Consider the following 23,892-nt stretch of genomic DNA (forward strand, 5'->3'; position numbering starts at 1 on the left):
AAACCTTCAACTCACTTCTAGAATTAAATTAAATGAAGCAAGGCATTCACTCAAAATTTCCTATTGAACACTGATCCAGCCATTTATGATTTCTATAAAGACAGGAAAACAGATTTTGATCTGCTGTGTGCCTATATATTTCCAAGACCATTTGTACTTATCAAATGCCATTTCATGATATTAGCTAAATACACTACCAACTGTATTGTATAAATGCTCGCTTGCCCTCCCTCCCTCCCCCCTCTCTCTCACCAAACTATCCAATTTATGAAGATGTTTCATGTCATCTCATAGTTTTTTTGTGGGATGTGGGCAGAACTACCAACCCTAAAAAGACCAGAACAATAATTGGATAAATGACAAAGAACCATGTATTGGTGTGCATTAGAATAGTATTCAAGAAATATAATTTGCCAGCAAGAAAGAACTGGTGGGAATCAGAGAATAGACTAAGAGAAAATGAAAATCTAAATTGCTCAGGGACTTTAGAATTCAAACAGACAAGTACCTGCCACATAATACCCCAAACCTAACAAGTATTGATAAGAAAGACAAAAAAGTCAGGATAATGGAGGTTGCAGCACTTGGAGACAGCAAAATAGAAGAGAAAGAACTGGAGAAAATCACAAAATACAAAAATTTGCTAATAGAACTAGAATGACTGTGCCAAAAAAACCACATTACCGCACCAATAGTAATAGGCCCCTTGGGTGTAATTACAAAACATCATAGCACCACTTGAACACCATCAGCATAGACAACATCTCCATCAGTCGATTGCAAAAGGCTGCTTTACTCAGAACAGCTAGTGCAGGTTCGAGTCCCACCAGGCTCAAGGTTGACTCAGCCTTCCATCCTTCCGAGGTAGGTAAAATGAGGACCCAGATTGTTGGGGGCAATTAAGCTGACTTTGTAATAATGCTGCTTGGGGGGGGGGGGCGAAAGCCCTAATAAGCAGGCATATACATAGAATGAAGGCTACTGCTAAGCTTGTAAGCCGCCCTGAGTCTTCGGAGAAGGGCGGGATATAAATGGAATTAAAATGAAAAATAAAATTAAAAATATCCTGCGATGATACCTCTAACACCATTAAACATCTGGCTATCTTGGGTCCTTGGGAAGGACTCAATAGGTAGATAAAAATGCCACATTGAATCTAAATGTCTGGCTGAGTGTGCAATCAACCCTAATAATGGCAGAAGTAAGCTAAGGGTTGAGAATGAACATCTAGGGTAGATAGTAATTGTTATGTATTGGGCTTAATTATAACACCACGTGGTAAGCTGGAGCTAGCTAATGGCTCCCAGCAACTCAGACACCCCGTCTCCAGTGCTGCTATTGGCTGCCCCTAGGTGGCAATGGGTTGCTTTATTATTTATTTATTTATTTATTAATTTAATTTCTATACCGTACTTCTCCTGAAGGACTCAGGACAGTGTACAGGGCAATAAAATGCAATAAAATACAATATACAAAAGTTAATATAAGAATTAAATAAAAAAGCCCAATTACAATAAAAAAATAATTAAAATTACAATTAAAGTACCCTAAACCCATCAGACCAGGCCGGCTTGTTCAAATAGGTGAGTTTGGCTGCCGCCTAGGGGCCAGGCTATAATTGCTGCAGGCTACAGCTCAGTTCCTCAGTTCAGATCCTGCAAGCAAATAAACATGACCATTGCTGAACTCACTCGCCTCATCTTCATTCCTGCGCAACGAACTCACTACACAACACTGGCGACAAGGGTGGGATCCTGCTTTTTTGAAGGAGCTGAAAGTCACTAGGGGAGAGGCAGTGCACGCCTGGTGGGAAAGGCATTTCCCCCCCCTACGGTCGGCTAGCCAGACACGCTACCGACCACACGCTCAGTGGTCAGTCCCTGGGCATTGGAGAAGCAGGATCAGAAGATGCAGGAACCAGCCGAGAAGACCAGAAGAATGCCCAAGGTTGGACGGCTGCGAGAATTCGACATCAAGCGACCAGAAGGATGGCCATCGTACCTGTCCCAGGTCGAAAACTACCTCCGGTTGAACCAGGTTGCAGTAGATGGACTGAAGGCCACCACGCTGCTCTGTGTGTGCAGCCCAGCAACATTCGATCTGGCTGAAAACCTGTTTGTGCCAACACTGCAGGAATCAGTCTCCTACGCTGATGTAAAGAAGAAGCTCGGAGAACATTTCCAACCAAAGATGTCAGTGATTGCCTGGCACTACACCTTCGAACAACAAATGCAGCAACCCAATGAGACCATGTCGGAGTACATCGCGGCCTTGAGACAGGCCGCATGCCTGTGTAAATTTTCTGATGTCAAAGAGCGACTTTGAGACCGGCTCATCTGCAGCCTACGAAATCGAGAGCTGCAGCAAAAACATTTTGCTAGAGCTAACCTGTCGTTCACTGAAGCCCAGGACGAAGTCATGGCAGATGAAGCCACCAGGGGAGCCGTCCGAACAATCCGGCCTGCCAAAACAATGCAGCACAAAGAAACCGTACACCACGAGGATGCCAAACGCACAGAGGAATCAGAAGATGAAGAAGATGCCAATGTTGACAAACTGCACAGACAGTCTGACACACAGGACCAAGCAACAAGAGACTCCTTACAAGGCAGATCTCTTACCTAGATGTAAAGGTTGTGGCGGCCGCCACCAATGCGCAGACTGCAGATTCTGGTCAGCCATGTGCTGGGCCTGTGGCAAAACCGGCCACATCGCAGCAGTATGCAGAGCTTGCCAGAGGAACCGGCCATCGAAGCGCCAGTCAGAAGATCCGACCAGGAGAGGTACTGGGGCCCAGGGGCCATTTAGTGTGGGGTTTTGTGCAAGCCACAGAAGTGTATGCCGCACCGGGGCCCAACACCCCCTCAGACACAAATTTAAACTTCAGGTGGAGGTACAAGGCATCCCCTGTAAAATGGAGTTGGACACAGGCTCAGCCGTTTCCATCATTTCTCTGGACACATTTAATTTCGTGTGCAGCCGCAGTAGAAAATGGGCCAAGCTGTTAAATCTACTGTCACTCATTTTAGGGAGTCTAAACCAGTCTGTTTAGCATGTGATGCATCCCTTTATGTGGTGGGGGCAGTATTGAGTCATTTAGAGAAGAATGGAACACAAGTTCCTATTGCATTTTATTCAAGGACACTGTCCTCTGCTGAGCGTAACTAAGCTCAAATTGACAAAGAGGCCTTAGCCATTGTAGCAGGAATTAAAAAAAATCCATGACTATTTATATGGCAGGGACTTCACGGTCTTCACAGACCACAAACCACTCCTGGGACTCTTTACAACAGACAAACAAACACCCCACATACTTTCCCCAAGAATGTTGAAATGGTCTATTTTTCTATCAGCCTACATGTTTAAGCTGCTTCACAAACCCGGCAAGGAAATGGGCCATGCTGATGGCCTGAGCAGACTCCCACTCCCACTAGACACATAGACTTTGCTGGGCCCTTTCAGGGACAGCTCTTCCTCATAGTGGTAGACAGCCATTCTAAATGGCTTGAAGTAATCCCGGTTGCAAACATGACTACTGCTAGGACCATCCAGGTGCTTAGAAAACTCTTTGCCACACATGGGCTGCCAGATGTCTTAGTTTCAGACAATGGGGCTCAATTCACTGCTGCTGAATTTCAGGCTTTCCTAAGGGCAAACCTCATCAGACACACAACGTCTGCCCCCTTTCATCCGTCCAGTAACGGTCAAGCTGAACATATGGTAAGGACCACAAAACAGTCACTTAAATGCATAGTAACGGGAGACTGGCATCACAGACTGGCAGATTTTTTACTTTGCCAGCATTCCATGCCCTGCAGTGCCTTTGGGAAGAGCCCTGCAGAACTAGATGGGGGAGGCGCTTGATCATGAAACTGGACAGGCTGCATCCAGATAGAGTGGCAGTAGAAGCCTCTCAACCAAAACCCCTGAGGGGGCTGCAAGTGGGTGATGGGGTGTGGGGTAGAAACTATGGGCATGGGAATCTGTGGGTTCCTGGAACAGTCACTGAATCATCTGGTCCCCTCTCTTACGAAGAGGGGCTGGAAGGATGGCGAGTTGTCAGACGCCACATTGATCAACTTAGAAAGCGGTTTCCAGAACGGCCACTAAGTGAGGACTGCGTCAAAAGTCCCTCCCAAGGTCCCCAAACTGGCAGCCAAGCAATAAGGAGTTGTCTGGAGTGGAGGGGAGTTGTTCTGTACCAGCCTACTACTGGCCCTGCAGATAAGGCAGGGACAACCCCTTTTACAAGAAGGCAGGAGGCTGGAACTAAGCCTGCCAAATTTATGAACACAGAAGCAAATAGAGCAAAACAAGACACAAACCATGAAACAGGAACTATTCAAACGGTTGCCTTCAGCAAACCAGTCCTCCCACGCATTCCCCTTTTAAAAAGTTCAGGGCGTGGCTTCTCTCTGCCTCCTTCCGAGGTGCCCCATTGCCTTCCTCTGTTTACTCCTGATTGACTGCCTCCTGCGTCAGGCGTCCTTGAACAGGGCCAGCTGTGGGTCATCTTCATCCACGCTGTCAGGCTCACACAGCTGGGTCTGCGTCATAACCAGGTGGGAGGGGCCTGGCTGAGGGCTCTCATCAGCAAGCTCTCCAACCCCCTCAGCAATCTCTCCAACACCCCCCTCCTCCTCCTCTGAATCGTCCGACCCAAATGCCGAACCCACAGGCTGACCCTGAATCACAACAGGAGTCCGGATGTGCAACATGGATCCCCTGATGGAGCAAGCCAACCTTTCACAACCGCTGTGCCAACTCTGCTGAACAGTCTGACTCTGGGGTGGGCCAACCTGGAAAGGCCAGCCAAAGAGCACCAAATCCTTCTGGCTCAAGTGCATCAAAGGACACTGGTCTGCCCAGCCCAGTGGGTAAGCTGGTAGACTAGAAAGTGACTGAACCCCTGAGGCGTTCCACAAGGACACACAATCCTCCTGCTTATTTAGTAGATTATATAGTAAAATAAAGGAACTATAATGTTGTATGTACTTGTGATAATTGTTGACTATGAGACTGTACTAAAACAATGATGGAGCTATAATGTCGTTAACTGACTTATTGTATTGATAATGGAAACCTATTCATACTATTGTTAAATTTTGTAATTTGTTATTTTCACGCATATTGTTGTTATGATGTTGTTCATTCTAAGAGGGGAGGGTTTTTATGTATTGGGCTTAATTGTAACACCACGTGGTAAGCTGGAGCTAGCTAACAGCTCCCAGCAACTCATACACCCCATCTCCAGTGCTGCTATTGGCTGCCCCTAGGCGGCAATGGGTTGCTTTAAACCTATTGGCTGCCACCTAGTGGCCAGGCTATAAATTGCTGCAGACTACAGCTCAGTTCCTCAGTTCAGATCCTGCAAGCAAATAAACATGATCATTGCTGAACTCACTCACCTCGTCTTCATTCCTGCACAACGAACTCACTACACAACAGTAATAAATGTTTATGCTGCCTAACTCTCAGGGTACAATGTCACAAAGCTGCTTTCTGAACAATTGGTATTTTGTGACTGGCCTCTTTCCCTGTGTGAAATACTTTGTGATGACTCTATTTCTCTCATGGCAGCCATTTTCCTTAAGCATCCATATATGTTCTTAAATATACCCATTGATCTGAGATAGAATACCATCTAAGAGTGATGGCTTAATTCCTTCGTAAGTAAGAGAAGACTATTTACTTGCACTGATATCTTTGCAAATATTTGTGTGGTTACTAGAATACAGAACATCCTCAGAATTGGAAGGGACCTTGGAGGTCTTCTAATCCAACCCCTGTTCAAGCAGGAGACCTTATACCAGTGGTCCCCAACCTTTCCGGGTTGGAGGTCCGGGGGGGGAGGGGAAAAAGGGGATGGTTTTGTGGGCAGGGCAGGTGGTGGGCATGCACAAGCAACCGTTGCTTGTGCAAGTAGGGCCAACAGCACCTGCAACACTAGCATGAGTGAGCCCCGAGTACCTGGAAGGCTTGCCTGAGTGGGTCCATGTGCATACACGCACCAACCAGCCATTCACATGGCCTCGTTGTGAATAGGCCATGGCCGATAGTGGGCTGTGGCTCACAGGTTGGGGACCTCTGCCTTATATCAATTCAGACAGGTGGTTGTCCAGTCTCTTCTGAAAAGCCTCCAGTGTTGGAATACCCACAACTTCTGAAGGCAAGCTGGCCCACTGGTTGATTGTTGTCACTGTTGGAACATTTCTCCTTAGTTCTAGGTTTAATTTGATTTGATTTAATTTAATTTACAAATGTAAACCCAGCAAACACACTGTTAACCAACTATTATGTGAGTTATGTTTTAGAATTAATAAAACACTTTTAAAAATAATTTATTTAATCCCAAGTGCTTCTGGCAATAACACATTTAAGGATAAACTTTTCTACAGCTGCATTACAATCATTTTGGATTAATCAATCTAAACTTTACTTAAAATGCATGCATGTGCCTGCCAACAGATAATTTTTCTTCAGTCAAAAAAACTAGAACACAGAGACTCACATTAGCATTATCAAAAAGTGTCTTGGTTGTATGTAGGAAGTTTTAGCTCCCCTGGCAACTGGCTCTTAATGTGTCTGATTTATTACTTGCATCTCAGAGTTATAACTTGTGCATGACAGCTATAATTCAAAATTGGTTGATTGTAATATGGTAATACTCGGGCTTTATAACACATAGCTGATTTTCAAATGATTGACACTGAGATTCATTTGGTGTTCTCATTTATTATTTAAAACACACATGCACGAAAAAGGTAATCTAGAGGGCAATTTGCTCTTACAGCAAAATATGTGTAAGAGTAATCAGTATGAAAAAAAAGGATGGAATCATGAATCAGAAATATTCACAAATATGTGCTTTATCATTGGCCTCATCTCTCTCTCAAAAAACAAAACAAAACCCTGCTTTGATAAAATCTTAATGGGTGCTTCAGAGAACTGCTTCATCAGCAAGCAAACAAGCAACTAGCTCACTTACCAGTTGCTGTGTCCACAGAATGCCGGGTACCGAAATAAACCAAGTCACTGGGGATGGAGGGAATTGATGCTTGTGATGCAGAAATGAGAGAGAGAGAGAGAGAGAGAGAGAGAGAGAGAGAGAGAGAGAGAGAGAGAGAGAGAGAGAGAGAGAGAGAGAGAGAGAGAGAGAGAGAGAGAGAGAGAGAATACTTGGGGCAGGCGTTACTTGTAAGTGTTGACTCTCAATAATTGCATCTCTTTGTCAACACTGTTATGCAGATTATTTTCAAAATTCAAAGTGGATGCAGCAGAATTAACTTGTCCCAAGTACTGTGGATACAACAGTTTGGTTAGCTGTAACAGTAATAGCATAGAATAAACTTTGCCATTTACATTGTCATCTTGTTTGTCTAGGATTTCTGGCAAACAGCAATCCTGTTTTGTAAACAGAATTGTCATTTTCCATTTAGTTAATCTATGATTGCACCATTCCGCACTGCCCAACAGTCAGTTCCAGAAAAAGGAATTAAGGAGAAGAATTAAGTCTAAAAAAGCAATGAAAATTAGAAAGTAATTTCTCTCTTCTAGCACCCTTTTCTTATTAAATCCTCTATGTGCTTGTCTCTTGGGTAAGGACGAGAAAGACTAAAAACCTTTTGAATTACCAGAAAACTTTGCTGGCAAACCTTGCCTTTGGAAACACACACACACACACACACACACACACACACACACACACACACACACACACACATATATATATATATATATATATATATATATATATATATATAGAGAGAGAGAGAGAGAGAGAGAGAGAGAGAGAGAGAGAGAGAGAGAGAGAGAGAGAGAGAGAATATTCCTTGATAAGATTAAAAATGTGAATCCCAGGCATGTTAAAATTAACAAACTAAACGAACACTGGGATGGAAAAAGAAAAACTAAAACTGTTTTTATTGCTAAAAGATCAAGCTTTCGTTGGCTAACTGCCAATGTCGTCAGGATGGAAATGCTGGGGTGGGGAGATTGCGTTTATACTGTTGGTGTCTGCACTCCGCTCATGGAACGTTTCACCAATCTGTTTGTTGAGGCTGGCCGTATTCCTTTGAGTTGTCACACATCCATTTTTGGGGGATGTAGTTGTCTCTGGGTATCTGTTGTCAAAAATGAATTGAACAAGAACAACATTCACAGGTGTGGGCACACATGGCTACACATAACCACGTCTTTAATCTAACAGGGACCGAGGCAATTGCCAGTGACAACACTAAAGGCGGCCGCTTGTTTAAGGAAGCTTGGTTTTCAAACCAGTCCTCTACCAACTGGCACATAGCCCTCCCCCCTGCATACCAGGCACTAAGGAATTGGGAAGAGGAACGACGTGCGTGATATGGAGGCAAACAGTGCAAGCACTTACAAGAGTGCCTCATTGTATCAAAATCAAGATTGCACCAACACACAACCACCCTGCAATGTAAAACACAGGGAAGAAGAGCAACAACCATTTAGGACCTCTGGTATGAGAACACGGGCAATGACTAGAGCTATGGCTACAACACATGGAACTATCAGCAATTCACTTTTGACAACAGATACCCAGAGACAACTACATCCCCCAAAAACGGATGTGCAACAACTCAAAGAAATACGGCCAATCTCAACAAACAGATCAGTGACGCACTCCATGAACAGAGTGCAGACACCAACAATATAAATGCGATCTCCCTACCCCAGTGTTTCCATCCTGATGACGTTGGCAGTTAGTCAACGAAAGCTTGACTTTTTAGCAATAAAAACTGTTTTAGTTTTTCTTATTCCACCCCAGTGTTCATTTTGTTTACACACACACACACACACACACACACATCTTCGTGGCTATGTCTTTTGTGTGTTGCTATATTTTACACAGTCTAGATAGAACAATCAAAACAAGGCAAAAATCTCAGAATATAGGACTAGGGAAGATTACCATTTACAATATATTAGCTGGTCAATATACAGTATAATAATAAACTCATCAGCAATAACCTGCCAAATGAATTGATGCAATACCCTTGCTTCCTCACATTTTGGATTTGGTCTTTAAAAAGCTCTAATCACTTGATGGGATTTTAGAGATGGATGGATTTTCAAATCGGTACAGATATAATAGGGAAACACAACTAACTAACCATTTACATTCATCTACAATGGCCATTGTGCTAACAAAACTGAAGATACACTAATGCAAGGAGGAAATGACTCACTTCTGGTATTTCTGCCGCTTTGAGGGAGTCTTCAGGTAACAACCCCAGATTCAGTGACTGTTCAAAGTTTTCACGGCATTGAATCAGTGGTATCTCAAAGTTCTGTCTGCCGCCGTACCTCATATTAACATGATCACAATTTGAGTGCTTGGCAACTGGTTCTTATGATGGTTACAGAATCTCCCATTCATGTGATCGCCGTCTGCAACCTTCCCTGCCAGCTTCCCACAAGAAATCAATAGGGAAACTGTAAAGGAAGATCACAATTTGCTCCCACTGCTTTTACTACTGAGGATACCTGCTATAGAGTATTTAATCCCAGAGATCTTGTACTCCATAGCGGACACCAATGTGCAGTGTACCCATGTCAGCACTCTCCTGCATGCACACCTGCCCTCCATAACAAATCCGCTTCCTGGCTATGCTTACATGATCCTTCAGCATGCCCCTATCTGTTGTCCTATCATTCACCTGTCTGCCGGTCTTTTTGTGAACCTTCTAAGGCGGGGTCCCCAACCCCTGGGCCATGGACTGGTACCGGGTCACAGCATGCCAGAAACCGGGCTGCACAAATAAGTGAAGCCCCATACACGGGATGCAAAAAGCATGCAAAACCACACACCCTCCAGTCCACAGAAAAATCTCTGTCCATGGAACCGATCCCTAGTGCCCAAAAGGTTGGGGGCCATTGATCTAAGGAAAGGTTTATGATTAGGACTTACAGTTTCTGGTAGGCTTCCCCATTGGTTTTGCTTGTTGGAAGCCAGCAGGAAGTTGCAACTCCCAGTCATGTGATGTCCTTGCTTAATGACCCATGATCGTCACTTATTGATAACAGTGTGGACTGCCAGGATTGCAGTCACTAAGCAATGCAGTCATGTGACATCATGCTTTATGAGCGCATCCACTCCCAAAAGACCATTGTTAAGTAAGGTCTACCTCTACAACACATTCTTGGGATAGCATTATAGCCCCTTTCAAAGCTTATTTATTTGCACAGTGAACTTGGTATATCACCAAACCTTTCTAAAACACTATAATGTTTCAATATGATTGACAATTATATTCCAAACTGACATGCATAATCAGATGCCCCCCCATTTTAAAAATACGTCCCACAAGAATCTTGTGAGTAAAGTGTGGCTGAGAGAGTGGCTGGCCAAAGGCTCTTTTATAATCTCCTTTATTGAATAGTGATACTCTGACTAAGAGGCCAGACTGCCTGATTGAGCTGTTCTTCAATCACACCTTTAATGTCCAGAGTACAGTAATTCTATAAACATGTTGGGTAAAATACAGAAGAGGCTGTTTGGTGTGGTGTTATATCAGGGGAAAAAAAACCAGAGTGCACATACCGGGGAAGAAAAGTATTCTTCAAGATTATTCTACTTTTTTTGCTCTGCCATCTTCCTTTTTAATTTAAATTAAAACAGCTCTTATTCTTCACTGACAATTTGAGATATGTGAATCTTCTTTGTTTTCTCTGCTTATTTCATCATTCTGATATATTCTTTCATTACTGAAGCTGTGTACTGTTACTATGGAGTGCTTTGTTAATATATTCTTCAAAGGCTTCTCTTATTGAATAAAGAAATATATAAAGATATTGTACATCACGGTGATTCAATTAAGCAGGTATCTTAAAGTACACAGGATGTTAGAAGATAGCGAATGCTTGCAAGTTACTGTTCAGCGTTGTGCTATAATAGCATAATTTGTCATTTTCATAAAAAGTCAATATAATCTAATGAGAGAAGAACAAATAGTATCATTAAATATGTACTCTAATAGCAAAACTACTTCTGCACTTTTAAATCAATAGCTGTTCTGCAAGAAGCCAATTAATATGTATATGATGCTATGCTTGAATGGCTAAATTGCAGTGCTTTACCCTGTTACGTGTGTGTTTGGTGTGCATGTACTGCATGTTTTAGCTTTGATTTAACATTTTTGCTTGAAGATCCTGGAGTACCAAGAAAAGCACAAGTTTTATTCAGAGGTAACATGGCAGGCGGAGTGACAATGCATGCATTGTGACATCACAATCTAAATCCCATGACTTACGTTCTCATATCCAATTTCAGGATGCAAGTACAAAAGCCTAGGATTTGGGTTTTGATAATATGACACTTGCTTCATCATTTTTTTTTCATCACTGCAGCAAGTAAGAAAGTTTCTGCAGATACTTCAGTACAAGGAAGGAAGGAAGGAAGGAAGGAAGGAAGGAAGGAAGGAAGGAAGGAAGGAAGGAAGGAAGGAAGGAAGGAAGGAAGGAAGGAAGGAAGGAAGGAATTCTCTACCCTTTTAGCCTTCAGGACAGCCATAAAAAATTGGCTCTTCCCTCAGGCACTGGGGTAGAGCAAAACAGAAGCTATGAATCATTTGTTGGAGGTATTTCAGAAGAATGGTGGAGGTCCTAGAGTTTTTGGTTTTATAGGACTTTTTTTTTACTCTTTTGAAGGTTTTCTTGTTGTTGTGAGCCACTCAGAGTTGTATTCCAATTTGGGTGGCCCTACACATTCTTAAATAAATAACCACTCATGTGGCAGCAATTAAATTTGAAGAAAAATACCAAACTGCCAATTTCTTTACTTAACATGATCTCCGTGTGGAGAATAATTCTTCTGTAATACTAAATGCTTCAGGAACATTATCCAGCTTTTTAACTTTTTCAGTAACTGTTCAAAGTCTCATTGTAGGGGTCATGTCAAATCTAAGACATTCTGCTTTAGAATAAGGTCAACTTCATTTCATTGTTCTTACACATTAAAGAGCTAAACTACATTTTCATTTGCAAATTGGAAAGGGAATAGCAGCCTTTAGATTTTTATTAGGAGTGAAGATATTCAAAATTATATGGATTTATTTATTTGAGATTAGGGCTCTTGCTCATTTTTTGCCCACCAAAAGATTTTTGCCTGCCAGTGAATTCTGCCATCAAAATAAAACATCTTCAATTGCATTCTATTGAAGAGCCATGTTGGTGCAGTGGTTAGAGTGGAGTACTGCAGGCTAATTCTGATGACTGCCGGCTGCCAGCAGTTCAGCCGATCAATTCTCATCGGCTCAAGGTTGACTGAGCCTTCCATCCTTCCAAGGTCAGTAAAATGAGGACCCAGATTGTTGGGGGCAATATCCTGACTCTGCTTAAAGTGGAATGTAAAGCACTGTGAAGCGGTATATAAATCTAAGTGCTACTGCTATTGCTATTCTATAAAACACCTGTGCAATATTCATGCAACTGAATTGTTGATTAATAAAAGGTAACCGAATCGGCTTTTAATTAATTAATTTTAATTAATTAATTAATTAAATTAATTAATCTGCCACTGGGCAAAAACTTTTTGTATGTGAAATTTTATCCTTACTGGTGGCCAAAAAGCAACAGGAGCTGAAATTAGTTCTACAACTGTCAAGGATTTTATTAATGTGTAAAAGAGAAAACATAAAGACCTGGAATATTGAAACTGCGAAATGCTTTTTGATACTTTGATACTTCCCAATAATAATGACTATGAGGTGTTTTTTTTTAAAAAGTCCACTAATTATGGGTTAAAATGAGATATGTATGCTTTAGTACACATAATATTGTTTGAATTTTTTTTTACAAAATACTGTCATTGGCAACCATATGCTATGTAAAAGGATTTTGTTGGAATGTATTATACTCAGTGAGCTGTCACAACTCTTTCTCCAAATTTCTTCTGTGCTGACTTGATCCAATTATTCATTCCTAAAATATAATGATATTACTGCACTGCATTATTAAATCACATTAGATATTACGGCAGGTAGGTTCAAAAGAGACTGTTAATATTTTGCACTCCCACCTCACCATTAGCAAGAAAGCTCATTAATCATTTAGCAAGACATCACCCTACATAGGGCCCTTGTCAGCCAAAACTGAGCACTGCTGTTGGAAAAATCAGATTTTGTATTATTATCCTGCTGTTCTCTTCAAATTAGCACTGCATATGGCCGGTGCTTACTTCTGAATTAAAAATGCAAGTGAATTTTAAAATGAAATATATATATTTAAGCCATCAAAATTATTTTGAATGCCATTCTAGACACGTTAGAAACCTCAGCCTTTTGCCTTGATTTGACAACCCTTTCAACCTATAGTGTTCTGTCTCCCAGCTATTGATGGAATAAATTTTGTGTGTCTCATATTTGATCTGGACAGTTCAGGTTTACTTCTGTTGGTTTTCAGCTTTTCTTCAGCTCCACTTACAATATGGCACCACATAAATTACTTCCAGCGGATTGTGGTCCTTGGCTATGAAAAATTGTTAATGATTACTGTTAACCACTAAAACATTAAGGGTAAAGGTAAAGGCTCCCCCGCACATGTGTGCTAGTCGTTTCCAACTCTATGGGGCCGGTGCTCATCTCCGTTTCAAAGCCGAAGAGCCAGCGCTTGTCTGAGGACGTCTCCATGGTCATGACTAGATGCCAAAGGCGCACGGAACGCTGTTACCTTCCCACCGTAGTGGTCCCTATTTTTCTACTTGCATTTTTACGTGCTTTTGAACTGCTAGGTTGGCAGAAGCTGGGACGAGTAACAGGTGCTCACTCTGTTACGCGGCACTCTGGATTCGACCAGCCAAACTGCCGACCATCTGATCGACAAGCTCAGCGTCCTAACCCACTGAGCCACCGTGTCCCTATTTCACATAGTAGACTTCGCCAAACACTTAGGCTTGCCCAAAGAGGGAGTAAAGTTTCAGTGACTTTCATGGAGCAAATTACAGGGTCAGCCAAGTGCCACTTGCCCACTCTGACCAATCAGTTGGTCAGCTTCATTGCTCTATTTAACATCATTCATTGCTCCTTTTCAAAACTGTATTACCCGTATAGCTCCGATTCCTACTTTGGGTTTTTTCTGATCTGTTCTCCTAAGATCCTTTCTTAGATTAAAAGCTCAGGGATGTTGAAGTAGAAAATGGTATGCAAATGTATCATTTTCTGCTTGGTCTTCTCTAAGCCAGTTCTTTCCTACTTACTGTTTCCTGGACCTTCTCCACTATATGGATTTAGTTAGTTTGTTTATGGCTGGAAGAGATTGGTAAGAAGAAGCAGAGAGCATGAGGTATATGAGCCATTTCACCTTTTTGCCAAATGAAAGGGAATTGTACCAGAGCTGAAATGGAAAATCCATGTAAGCTTTCAATGTTCTTTCTTGAGTTTTTTTCTTCTTCTTTTTCTTCTGTTCTTCTTCATTAGTGCTTTAAAGCTTCCTGAGGAATCAAATTGAGCACTTAGATGGCAGAAAAAGAAAAGAAAAAAGGCCCCCAGGACTAGATCAAATATTCTGTCTGCTTCTCTTTTTCTTTTAAATGGGTGACATGCTTTCTTTAGGAACTTCCTACACATATATCTTCTCATGCCCCAACGGGATTGGCTTCTCTCTCTTGCTACAGCAGAAAAGGCTTACTTCAGATCCTGTATGCCAAAGAATTTAAGCTTATGGGATCTAGGAGAAGAGCTTTTTCTGCTGTGGGCTCTGGCTTTTGGAATATTCTCCTGCTGGAAAAGTCTTAAAACCTGACTTTGCCAGCTGGCCTGGGACCTGATAATGGCTCTCCATGTTGGGGATGGCTGACGGGGTAGAGAGAAGATCCCCACCTCACATCACACATCCTCTTGTTTCTAGTGTATTATTTAATCTTTTTAATTGTATTGTTTTATATTATCTTTTTTATCTTTCTATCATTCTGCAAGCATCCTAGAGTCACTACCACAGTGAGATGAGCGGCAAATAAATGCAGGCTTGTGGCCTACAATACAGCACTTCATGGTCAGATGAACCCAATAAACTGCTCCCATTTTAGGACTGCATTATTGTTTAAGTAAACTTCAGCTATTATCTCCCATGATTCTCTTGAGCTCAAACCAAATTTGGGAGGGAGGGATTTGTGGTTCTACATTGTAGAATGTTTAAAGCTGTTCTCATCTCATCCTAAATGAGATATGCAGTTTATTCTATCAATAGCTGGGAGGGAGAACACTATAGGTTGAAAGGGTTGTCAAATCAAGGCAAAAGGCTGAGGTTTTTCAACATGTCTAGCATGGCTGGTGCATCAGCTAAGCTTAAGTTCTTCAGAATCAGTATTGCTAAGCACATTTGATTTGTGCTTAGATTGTAAGCCGCCCTGAGTCTTTGGAGAAGGGCGGGATATAAATGGGATTAAAATAAATAAAAATAAAAAAAATATTAAAAAAATACCGTTGCAAAACAAGGCATACAATATGAATTCTTAGGGGCCAAAGAAAGCCAACTAGCACCCCTGACACTCCTTTCTTAGATTATTATACATATAGCTATGAATATTTATTAAACTGTATTATACTAGTATCGCATAGAGCAACTTTGCATTTTAGGCTGCGTCAGCTTTTCCTTTAAACTCTATCCAGCAGTGAAGAGCAAACTTTTTTACATATGAAATATATTATCAAGATTTTCAGTTGAAAGAGGTATTCTATTTTATATAGAAATAATCTCTTGTGAGTCAAATCATGAACCTGACCTAGGAAAATATTCAGAAAAATAATGTGTACTTTACGGTGCATTACATGCTAAAAAGTTTCAGATGAGGAAACTAGGCTTACGGTAGAAATGTGCTAGAACTAATTTTCTTCTCCAGATTGTTGAGTTGTCCAAATGAACAAAGGAAAGGTCACTGAGCTCAAGTGAAGATTCCCACTGAGTTACATCTAACTGGGGCTGCAGTCTTATAGCTACAAATCTGTGTCCATCTTATTGAACTCCAGCTGGGTTTACATAACGTTAGAAGGCATCCGATGCTTTGTTCAGTGCAATATGTGAACCCAGTTGTAATTTGTAAACTATGGCTTATAGCTGAATAGCTAAAGTTAAAAAAAAACAAACCAATTTTTTATTTCTGAACGAGTGATATTTTGAAAGATTGGCATACTTTGCATAGTGATTGGCATTCAGCTTCAGTTGTTACTACTTTAACTACTGCAGTAGCTCACTTAACAACTGTGGCAAGGAAGGTCGTAAAGTGGGGCAAGGGTCACTTAACAACTGTGTCGCTTAGCGTAAGAAATTTGGGCTCAATTGTAGTCGTAAGTCAAGGACTCCCTGCATTGGCTAATAATAATAATAATAATAATAATAATAATAATAATAATAATAATAATAATAATAATAATAATAATAATAATAATAATAATTTTATTTATATACCGCCCTTCTCCCGAAGGACTCAGGGCGGTGAACAGGGCAGAGATATAAAAAATACAAAAATACAAAAGTTAAAAAATATTAAACATATGCCCAAGCTAAAAACAGTAAATACATATATTAAAAATGACAATAAAAAACCCAACCCATCCCCCATCAGGCCAAGCCGGCTTGTTCAAATAAATGTGTCTTCAGCTCGCGACTGAAGGAGCAAAGGTCGGCCGCCATCCGGAGCTCAACTGGCAACCGATTCCATAGTTCCGGGGCGCCCACAGAGAAGGACCTCCCCCTGGGGGCCACCAACCGACATTCTCTGATCGGTGGCACCCTGAGGAGGCCCTCTCTGTGGGAGCGTACAGGGCGGAGGGAAGTTGATGCCGGCAGCAGGTGCTCCCTAAGGTGCTCCCTTTAAGCTGTGAGCTTGTGCACAGATCCTAGCACTAGGTATTATGGAAATTGGCTACCCTTGGGGTATCACTGTTGTCATTATTAAGAAGCTCCTGGCAACTTATAAAAAATTTGGATATATTATCTTGCTTAGTATGTTTGTTTTTATGATAGGTTTGAAATCTGTTTGCTTGTGTTAATAAGCTTATGATTTGTTTATTCACTGAATTGTCTCTGCCTCCCAAAAAAATAAATGGCCTGGGCACCTGATTGCTGTCCTGATATTTGGCACAAAACAAGAGCAGAACACAAATCCTCTCATTCCTACTACAGTCAGATGGATTTTTATTCATATTAGCCTTCTAAAATCTTCTAATAAAATCCTCATAAGTTACAATCAAGTTATTGTTTATTGTCATTATCTGGAAGCAATATCATCGGAATGTTCAAGAAGCTGTAGATATTATTAAAGTGTAATTTATCTGTTTATCTACATGTTTTATGTGTAAAAAAATAATCCATCACTTAAAATCAACATGCTATTCAGATTAATAAATTTCATTGTCTGGGTTGCTCCAATGATCGGTGCATGCGATATGTTTTTCACCATTTTGTTCATTTCTATACTTGCAATAAATAATAAATGCAATGCCACAAAAGGTATGAGTAAAAATATAATTTTAAAGAATGGAGATAGTTGGTAGTATTTTTTGACATGTAAAATGGATTGGAATGTAACTATGCTTTTGCTTTTCACTATGGCATCTTTAAATATGCTTATTTTGCCATATCTGATCATTATTACTCTCCCCTGTAATTCAATGCAAAATATTCTGTTTTAGAACAACCATTTACCTAATTCTTTACTTGGACATAGGTATATGTATTCTTCAGAGGTGCTTTCTATTTTTTACTACTACTACTGCTACTACTTATATTCTTTTTCTACTCAGGTATGTTTAATCAGAAATAAAATATATGTGGTGGTGGTGATTAGCTATAAATGAATGGGACTTTAAGGAACTGTATCACCCATTATTTAACCTGGACTTAGCAATGAAGGAGAATATTTTGTAGCTCAGGGGTCCTTGGTGCTCTCTGAGCTTGCTTGTTTTCTTGCAGATGTTTCATTACCCTAACAACTGTAGGTAACATCCTCAGTGCTAGTCTGATGATGTTACCTAGTTAGGGTAATGAAACTTTTGCAAGAAAACAAGCAATCTCAGAGAGCACCAAGGGCCCCTCAACCTGGAATTAACAAGCAAGTGTGGGTGGATTATGGCCTTGGCACTGTTTCTGATTGTGAGGAGGACAATGTGCAAAATAAAGAGGAAGAAGTTGGCTTTCTTCCTTTCCTTCCAAAACAGGGATTTCATCTGAGCTGTTACAGACAACATTTTTTTTAGGAAACAAGTACTTAGGGAAAAGAGATACGGTACTAGAGGGGCTATTCTTACTGTAAATCCTGCTCACCTGTTTAAAAGCATTAGAAAGCACTGGGAAATGCTTTAATACAGGTAGTCTTTGACTTACAACCATTCATTCAGTGACCGTTCAAAGTTACAGCAGCATTGAAAAAGGTGACAGATGATTGTTTTTCACACTCACAACCGTTGCAGCTTCCCCATGGTTACGGGATGAAAATTTGGATGCTTAGAAACTGGCAAGCAAGCAAGCTTCTGCGACCTTCTGGCGAGCAAATTCAATGGGGAAGCCAGATTCCTTTAACAGCTATGCTAGTAACTTAACAACTGAAGTTATTCACTTAACAACTGTGGAAAGAAATGGGGCAAAATTCACTGAACATCTGTCTTGCTTAGCAGTGGAAATTTTGGGCTCAGTTGTAGTCAGTAATCGAGGACTACCTGTCAATGTATAAGATAAATGGATAGGGGTCCTCATTTTCAATTACTGTCAATTCTTCATTCATAGAGTTCACTTCTTACCTAGAATTCAGATGGCACAAGAAAGACCACTAGAACTAAATTAGGTTTGTTTTTTTTTAAAAAAAAATCTATTTAGCACTGTAAATATCTGAGGACGCCCCTTGCGTGAAGGTGGAGAGTCCCTTTGGATCCATTCCTTGAAGGTGTAAATCAGCTGTTGCCACTCAAGAGGTTCAACTCTACTTCTTTGAAGTGTTTTCCCTCCTCCTCTCAAGTCTCCTGGGCCTGTCATTTTTGCCATTTGTCCTGACAGAAGGGATTTCTAGACAGACCTGCACTCAAGCCATGTGTTGAAGCACCTCCTACTGGTGGCTTCAAGAAATGTGTTCATTATCTTTATAACAATAATTACATGCGTTGTTTTTATAATAATTATATACACCATCATTATTATGTTATACTCATTATATAAAAATATTATATGAAATTATTTATTAAATCAATGTACAATAGCTGCCCAACTCATACAAAGGTGACTCCAAGCGGCCTACAAAGTTTTAAAAATCCATTGTGTAATAAAAAAACAAAACCATTAAAAAGAAACTCCACTGCCCACCCCACCCCACCCCACCCCCTCATGGCAGCAACAACACAATCAAATCAGCCACTTGATTGGCTCCATTTCCTTTTGAGGTCCCTAGATTCACTGGCAAAAAACCCACATTTTGGGGGCCTTTTGGAAAAAACAGTAGGGTCGGGGCCAACTGTATCTCAGGGAAATGATGTTCCATAAGTAAGGAGGCTCTTTTTTGTGTTCCCACCAGCTGACAATCCCCATGGGACTCGTAACATTCCCTGCCTTCCCATTCTGGTGGGTTGGATAGATGTAATAGGGTGGAGGAGAGGATCCAGGGGCACCTCATCTTTTTTTCACAGGCCTGTTGATCACGAAACAGTTCCAAAAATGTTTACTTCTCTCTTAAATAATACCTTCTACCACAATGGGCATATATATATTTCTGCAGAAATATTAAAAATGTGACAAAATATCTTCTGTTATAAATCTATTGAATAAGTACAGGCATTCTAATTTGTCCCCAGACCACTGAAAAATGCAAATAGCAAATGGAGCTTAAAGAGCAGCATGTGTCATTTTAGTAATTTTCGCTGTTTTTTTTAAAAAAAAACCACATACACAAGGAAAAACTAGTACAGCCTTAAAAACAGCAACTCTCATTTTATTCCTCTGGTTTGAGCACTTAGATAATGGAATAAGTGATTGGATCTATAGGTTATCAGATCTGCTAGGGATAAACGCCAAGACTGAATCCAGTTAGTTTTGGTAGGGCTCCAGACAAAAGGAATGTTATATCTTGAATTATACTATGTTGTTATTCATGCCAAATTCCCCTCTTCAAATCATCAACATATATAACATATATGCAGGACTTTTTTTCTCATAGAATGCTCAGAACGGAGTTCCGGCACCTTTTTTGGATGGAACCTTGTAGGGTAGGCAAGGCGGGTTGTATGACATGTGTGAGTTCCGGCACCTTTTTCTTATACAAAAAAAGCACTGCATATATGTGTTGCGGGAAGAGGATTGGGAGCAGAAAGCCAAAGTGCATTATACTGCAAATGCTTTCTTGTTGATGTCACAAAAGAGACCATTTTCTGTCCCGTGACACATAACTGGTATTGGAACCTGGATGGGGGAAGGCTGGACTATGAGAGAAAACAAAGTTGGAAGAAGGCCATTTGCAAAATAAAAGCTGAGACACACTGCTCTGGATACCTTAATATGCAGCAAAAGAGTGATCTTTTATATGTAGTACTCACTAGGAATATTGAGAGACGAAATTGGTTTCTAATCTGTCATTACCGTGGTCAGTGTTGCATCTCCAGTATTCCCACCATACAACAATCCCCAAGGCATTTAGGCACTGATAGACATGAACATTTGCACAGCCAGGCGTCGACTTAACAACCATTTATTTAGTGACTGTTCAAAGTTACAACGGCACTGAGAAAAAATGGCTCATGACCATTTTGCATACTTAGAGCCACTGCAGTATCCCCATGATCACAAGATTTAAAATTCGGATGCTTGGCAACTGGCTCACATTTATGACAGTTGCAGTGTCCCCCGGGGTCATGAGATCACCGTCTGCCATCTTCTGACAAGCAAAGTCAGTGGGGAAGCCAGGTTCACTTAACAACCGTGTTACTAACTGAACAACTGCAGTGATTCACTTAACAGCTGTGGCAAGAAAAGTCGTGAAATGGGACAAAACTCACATAACAACTGTCTTGATTAGTGACAGACATTTGGGGTTCAATTGTGGTCATAAGTCAAGGACTGTCTGTAATTTTACGCCCCAAACAAGTGGAAGTCTCATTCTTAAGCAGATGTTTTAGAAACCTGAAACAATTGTGCTACCTCTTTATCAGGACCTATAATTTTCTCGGTTCTATTGCTAAAAACATATCAAGGAGGCTTCCAGCAGCTGGGTTAGTTTCAGTAAAGTTTTGACACTACCTATTTAGCACATCATCCAGATATAATTACTTGGGGATTTTTCACAGTTATGAACTATTGAACATCTCTCCATTCACTCCCTGAAATAAAATAAAATAACTCCTGAGATTGTTTAAAAAGAAAAAAAAATCAATGCCTATTTCAAAACCTTCAAGAGCCTGAGCTATGCAGTGGCTTGGCTGCAACCTTCTCTTAAAAGCATTCCTACCTTTCTGGATGATTAAACAATCATGGCTTCATGTTACTTGAGTTGGAGGGGGAGAGAAGAAGATCAGAGACAACCATGCAAAGGCAAAGCCAAGATCTGAAGCTCCAAAACCACGATGATATACCTCAATGGGAGGCTCATTGGCCATGATCTATTTTGCTCTGGGTTCGTACAGAAATGAAATGATGATAATAGCATGAATGTCCTTCATTCAGAAAACAGATCAAAATTTCCATTTATCCCTGATGAATCACTGCTCCTTATCTAGCTTGAAAAGAATTACACGCATGTGCGCACATCCAGACAAGACAGAGCTTGTGTATCTGATATTAAATTCGACAATATGCATTGCCTAAGCATTGTGCAAGCATGCCTTGCCTATATTAACCCTTAACTGATCAATAATAAAATTAATGGAATGGAGAAAATGGATTGAGTTTATCCAGAACAAGTATAGGGTTAAGAAGTTTTATGTAGCATTCGAATAAGTCTTCTTTCGTTTTCTTTTTTCTTTTTCTATTTTAGTCTTCTATATATATTTAATAATGCTAAGTTTTGTTTGATCCTATATAAGTTAGAGAGTGATGGATTTTAGAATTTATAGTTGTTAGCATATGGTTGTTTATGATTGCTTTTTTATATATATATACCTTGTATTTAGCTCTGGGAAGTCCGGGGGGGGAGGGGGGTTGGGGGGAGGTAGGGGGGGAGGAGGGAGGGGGGGAGGGGGGAGGAAGGGGGGAGGGAGGGAGGGGAGGAGGGAGGGGGAAGGGGGTTTTTTAAAGGAAAACTGTATTTTTAAAACTTTTCAATAAAAAAAAATAATAAAATTAATGTTCTGCTTTTTCTCCAGGAATTTCTGTTGTTTTTATGGGGACTTTCTCTCACTTTTAACACCCCCATAGAAATCCTATGGAGTAGATTAGGCTGAGAAAGTAGCTGGCCTGAAGTCACCTAGGGAATTTCTATGGCTGATGAACTAAAACAGAGCTCTTCAAACTTGGCCCTTTTATGACTTGTGGACTTCAACTCCCAGAATTCCTCAGCCAGCATGCCTGGCTGAGGAATTCTGGAAGTTGAAGTCCACAAGTCATAAAAGGGCCAAGTTTGAAGAGCCCTGAACTAAAAGATGGGCCTGGCTGTTCCTAATTCTAACAATTTTATCTCTACAGTATATTAGCTCTCTCTAAAAAAAAATCACTGGTTTTGAAAGACTCAATTTGTTTTTGTATTGCTTGTATCACATTTCATTATAAAAATGGAACCCTATCCTTTACAATGAAATAAAATAAAAATAAACAAATGTATAATGCATTTGCAATTGGTCTATTCTGGTGTTGCCTGTGTATTTTTAGTTAAAAATAAAATAAAATAACATTTGATTGTTTTAAAATGAGTATTTTTAAACCTGTGGTTTTGGGGCTACCAAAGTTTAAGAGAACTATTTGGTTCAACATTGACCAATTAAATAGATGAAAAACAACCACTTCCCCATCTCTGATTATTTTGTGAGCCCATACATCTCTCAACTCAGTAGTTATCTTGCAAACAAACAAAGAAAATCAGAAGAAAATTAATGCAATTTAGCGTATCCCAAATAAACTTTATTGGATGTTTTTGGGCCACTCGCTAGCTTTTTATTCAACCTCTTCCGCAAATTTGGTTTGAGGAAAAAAATGAAAAAAGTAATGCTATGGGTGTTGTCTTGAACTCTCAGAGGAAAAGTATGATATAAAAACTACCACATCAATGTATCATTTAAAAATAAAAGCTAAACATTCCGACAACACTTTGCAAAGCTCAGACTTTCAGCAATCCTCAGAATCACTTCCAAAAAGAAGGCAGGCATTATGTTTTCCTATGCATATAATAGCCCTGGCTCGGGATGAACCGTTCTGCAAAAGAAAATACTTGGGAATGAGATAATAGCCTGAATAACTCCGAAACTGCAAAAGCTAATGCGGCATCCAGCTCATCAAATGCAAACGATTCCCTTGGGATTCGTCTGAATGCTCTTTATGGGTACAATTAACATATGAATAACCACTTGCAACAATATGAAATCTGACTTAACCGTTGACATTTCTTTGTGCTGTTGGAAAACAGGTACTTACATACTCTTCGTAAGACTCATGGGCTGGCAGAGGGGGTGCCCTGTAACCTGGTACTGCTGGAATTCCTCTGGCTCGAGGGGTGGGGACTCCTCTGGTGGTGGGTGGGACCGGGAGTACTCCGCGGGTCACTGGCGTTCCTCTTGCTACTTGAGCTCCTCGTCCGGGTGGTGGTGGAGGAATGGCACTCCCACGCCCCCTAAGAGTGAACAGAGCAATCGGATGACTGTGATAAGGAACGCTAAAAGGATATGAAAGATTTATAAAGATACATAAAAGGATTCCTGCGCTGACTGCCTCGACATTAAACTGTTATTAGAGGAAAGAGCCAGTAAT

General features: G+C 40.7%; 1 protein-coding gene across 1 annotated transcript in view; it reads right to left on the reverse strand.

The window, feature by feature from the left end:
* Positions 1–23,892, reverse strand: part of KHDRBS2 (KH RNA binding domain containing, signal transduction associated 2) — a gene marked incomplete at both ends in the record, with an annotated part of 414,972 nt that overhangs the window by 102,323 nt on the left and 288,757 nt on the right. The window contains one exon of the mRNA XM_083351280.1: positions 23,560–23,755. Within this exon, the coding sequence (XP_083207406.1) occupies positions 23,560–23,755 (196 nt within the window). The remainder of the gene's footprint in view (positions 1–23,559; positions 23,756–23,892) is intronic.

The sequence above is a fragment of the Vipera ursinii genome, assembly GCF_947247035.1.
Source record: "Vipera ursinii genome assembly, chromosome: 1".
NCBI classification, from domain to species: domain Eukaryota; kingdom Metazoa; phylum Chordata; class Lepidosauria; order Squamata; family Viperidae; genus Vipera; species Vipera ursinii.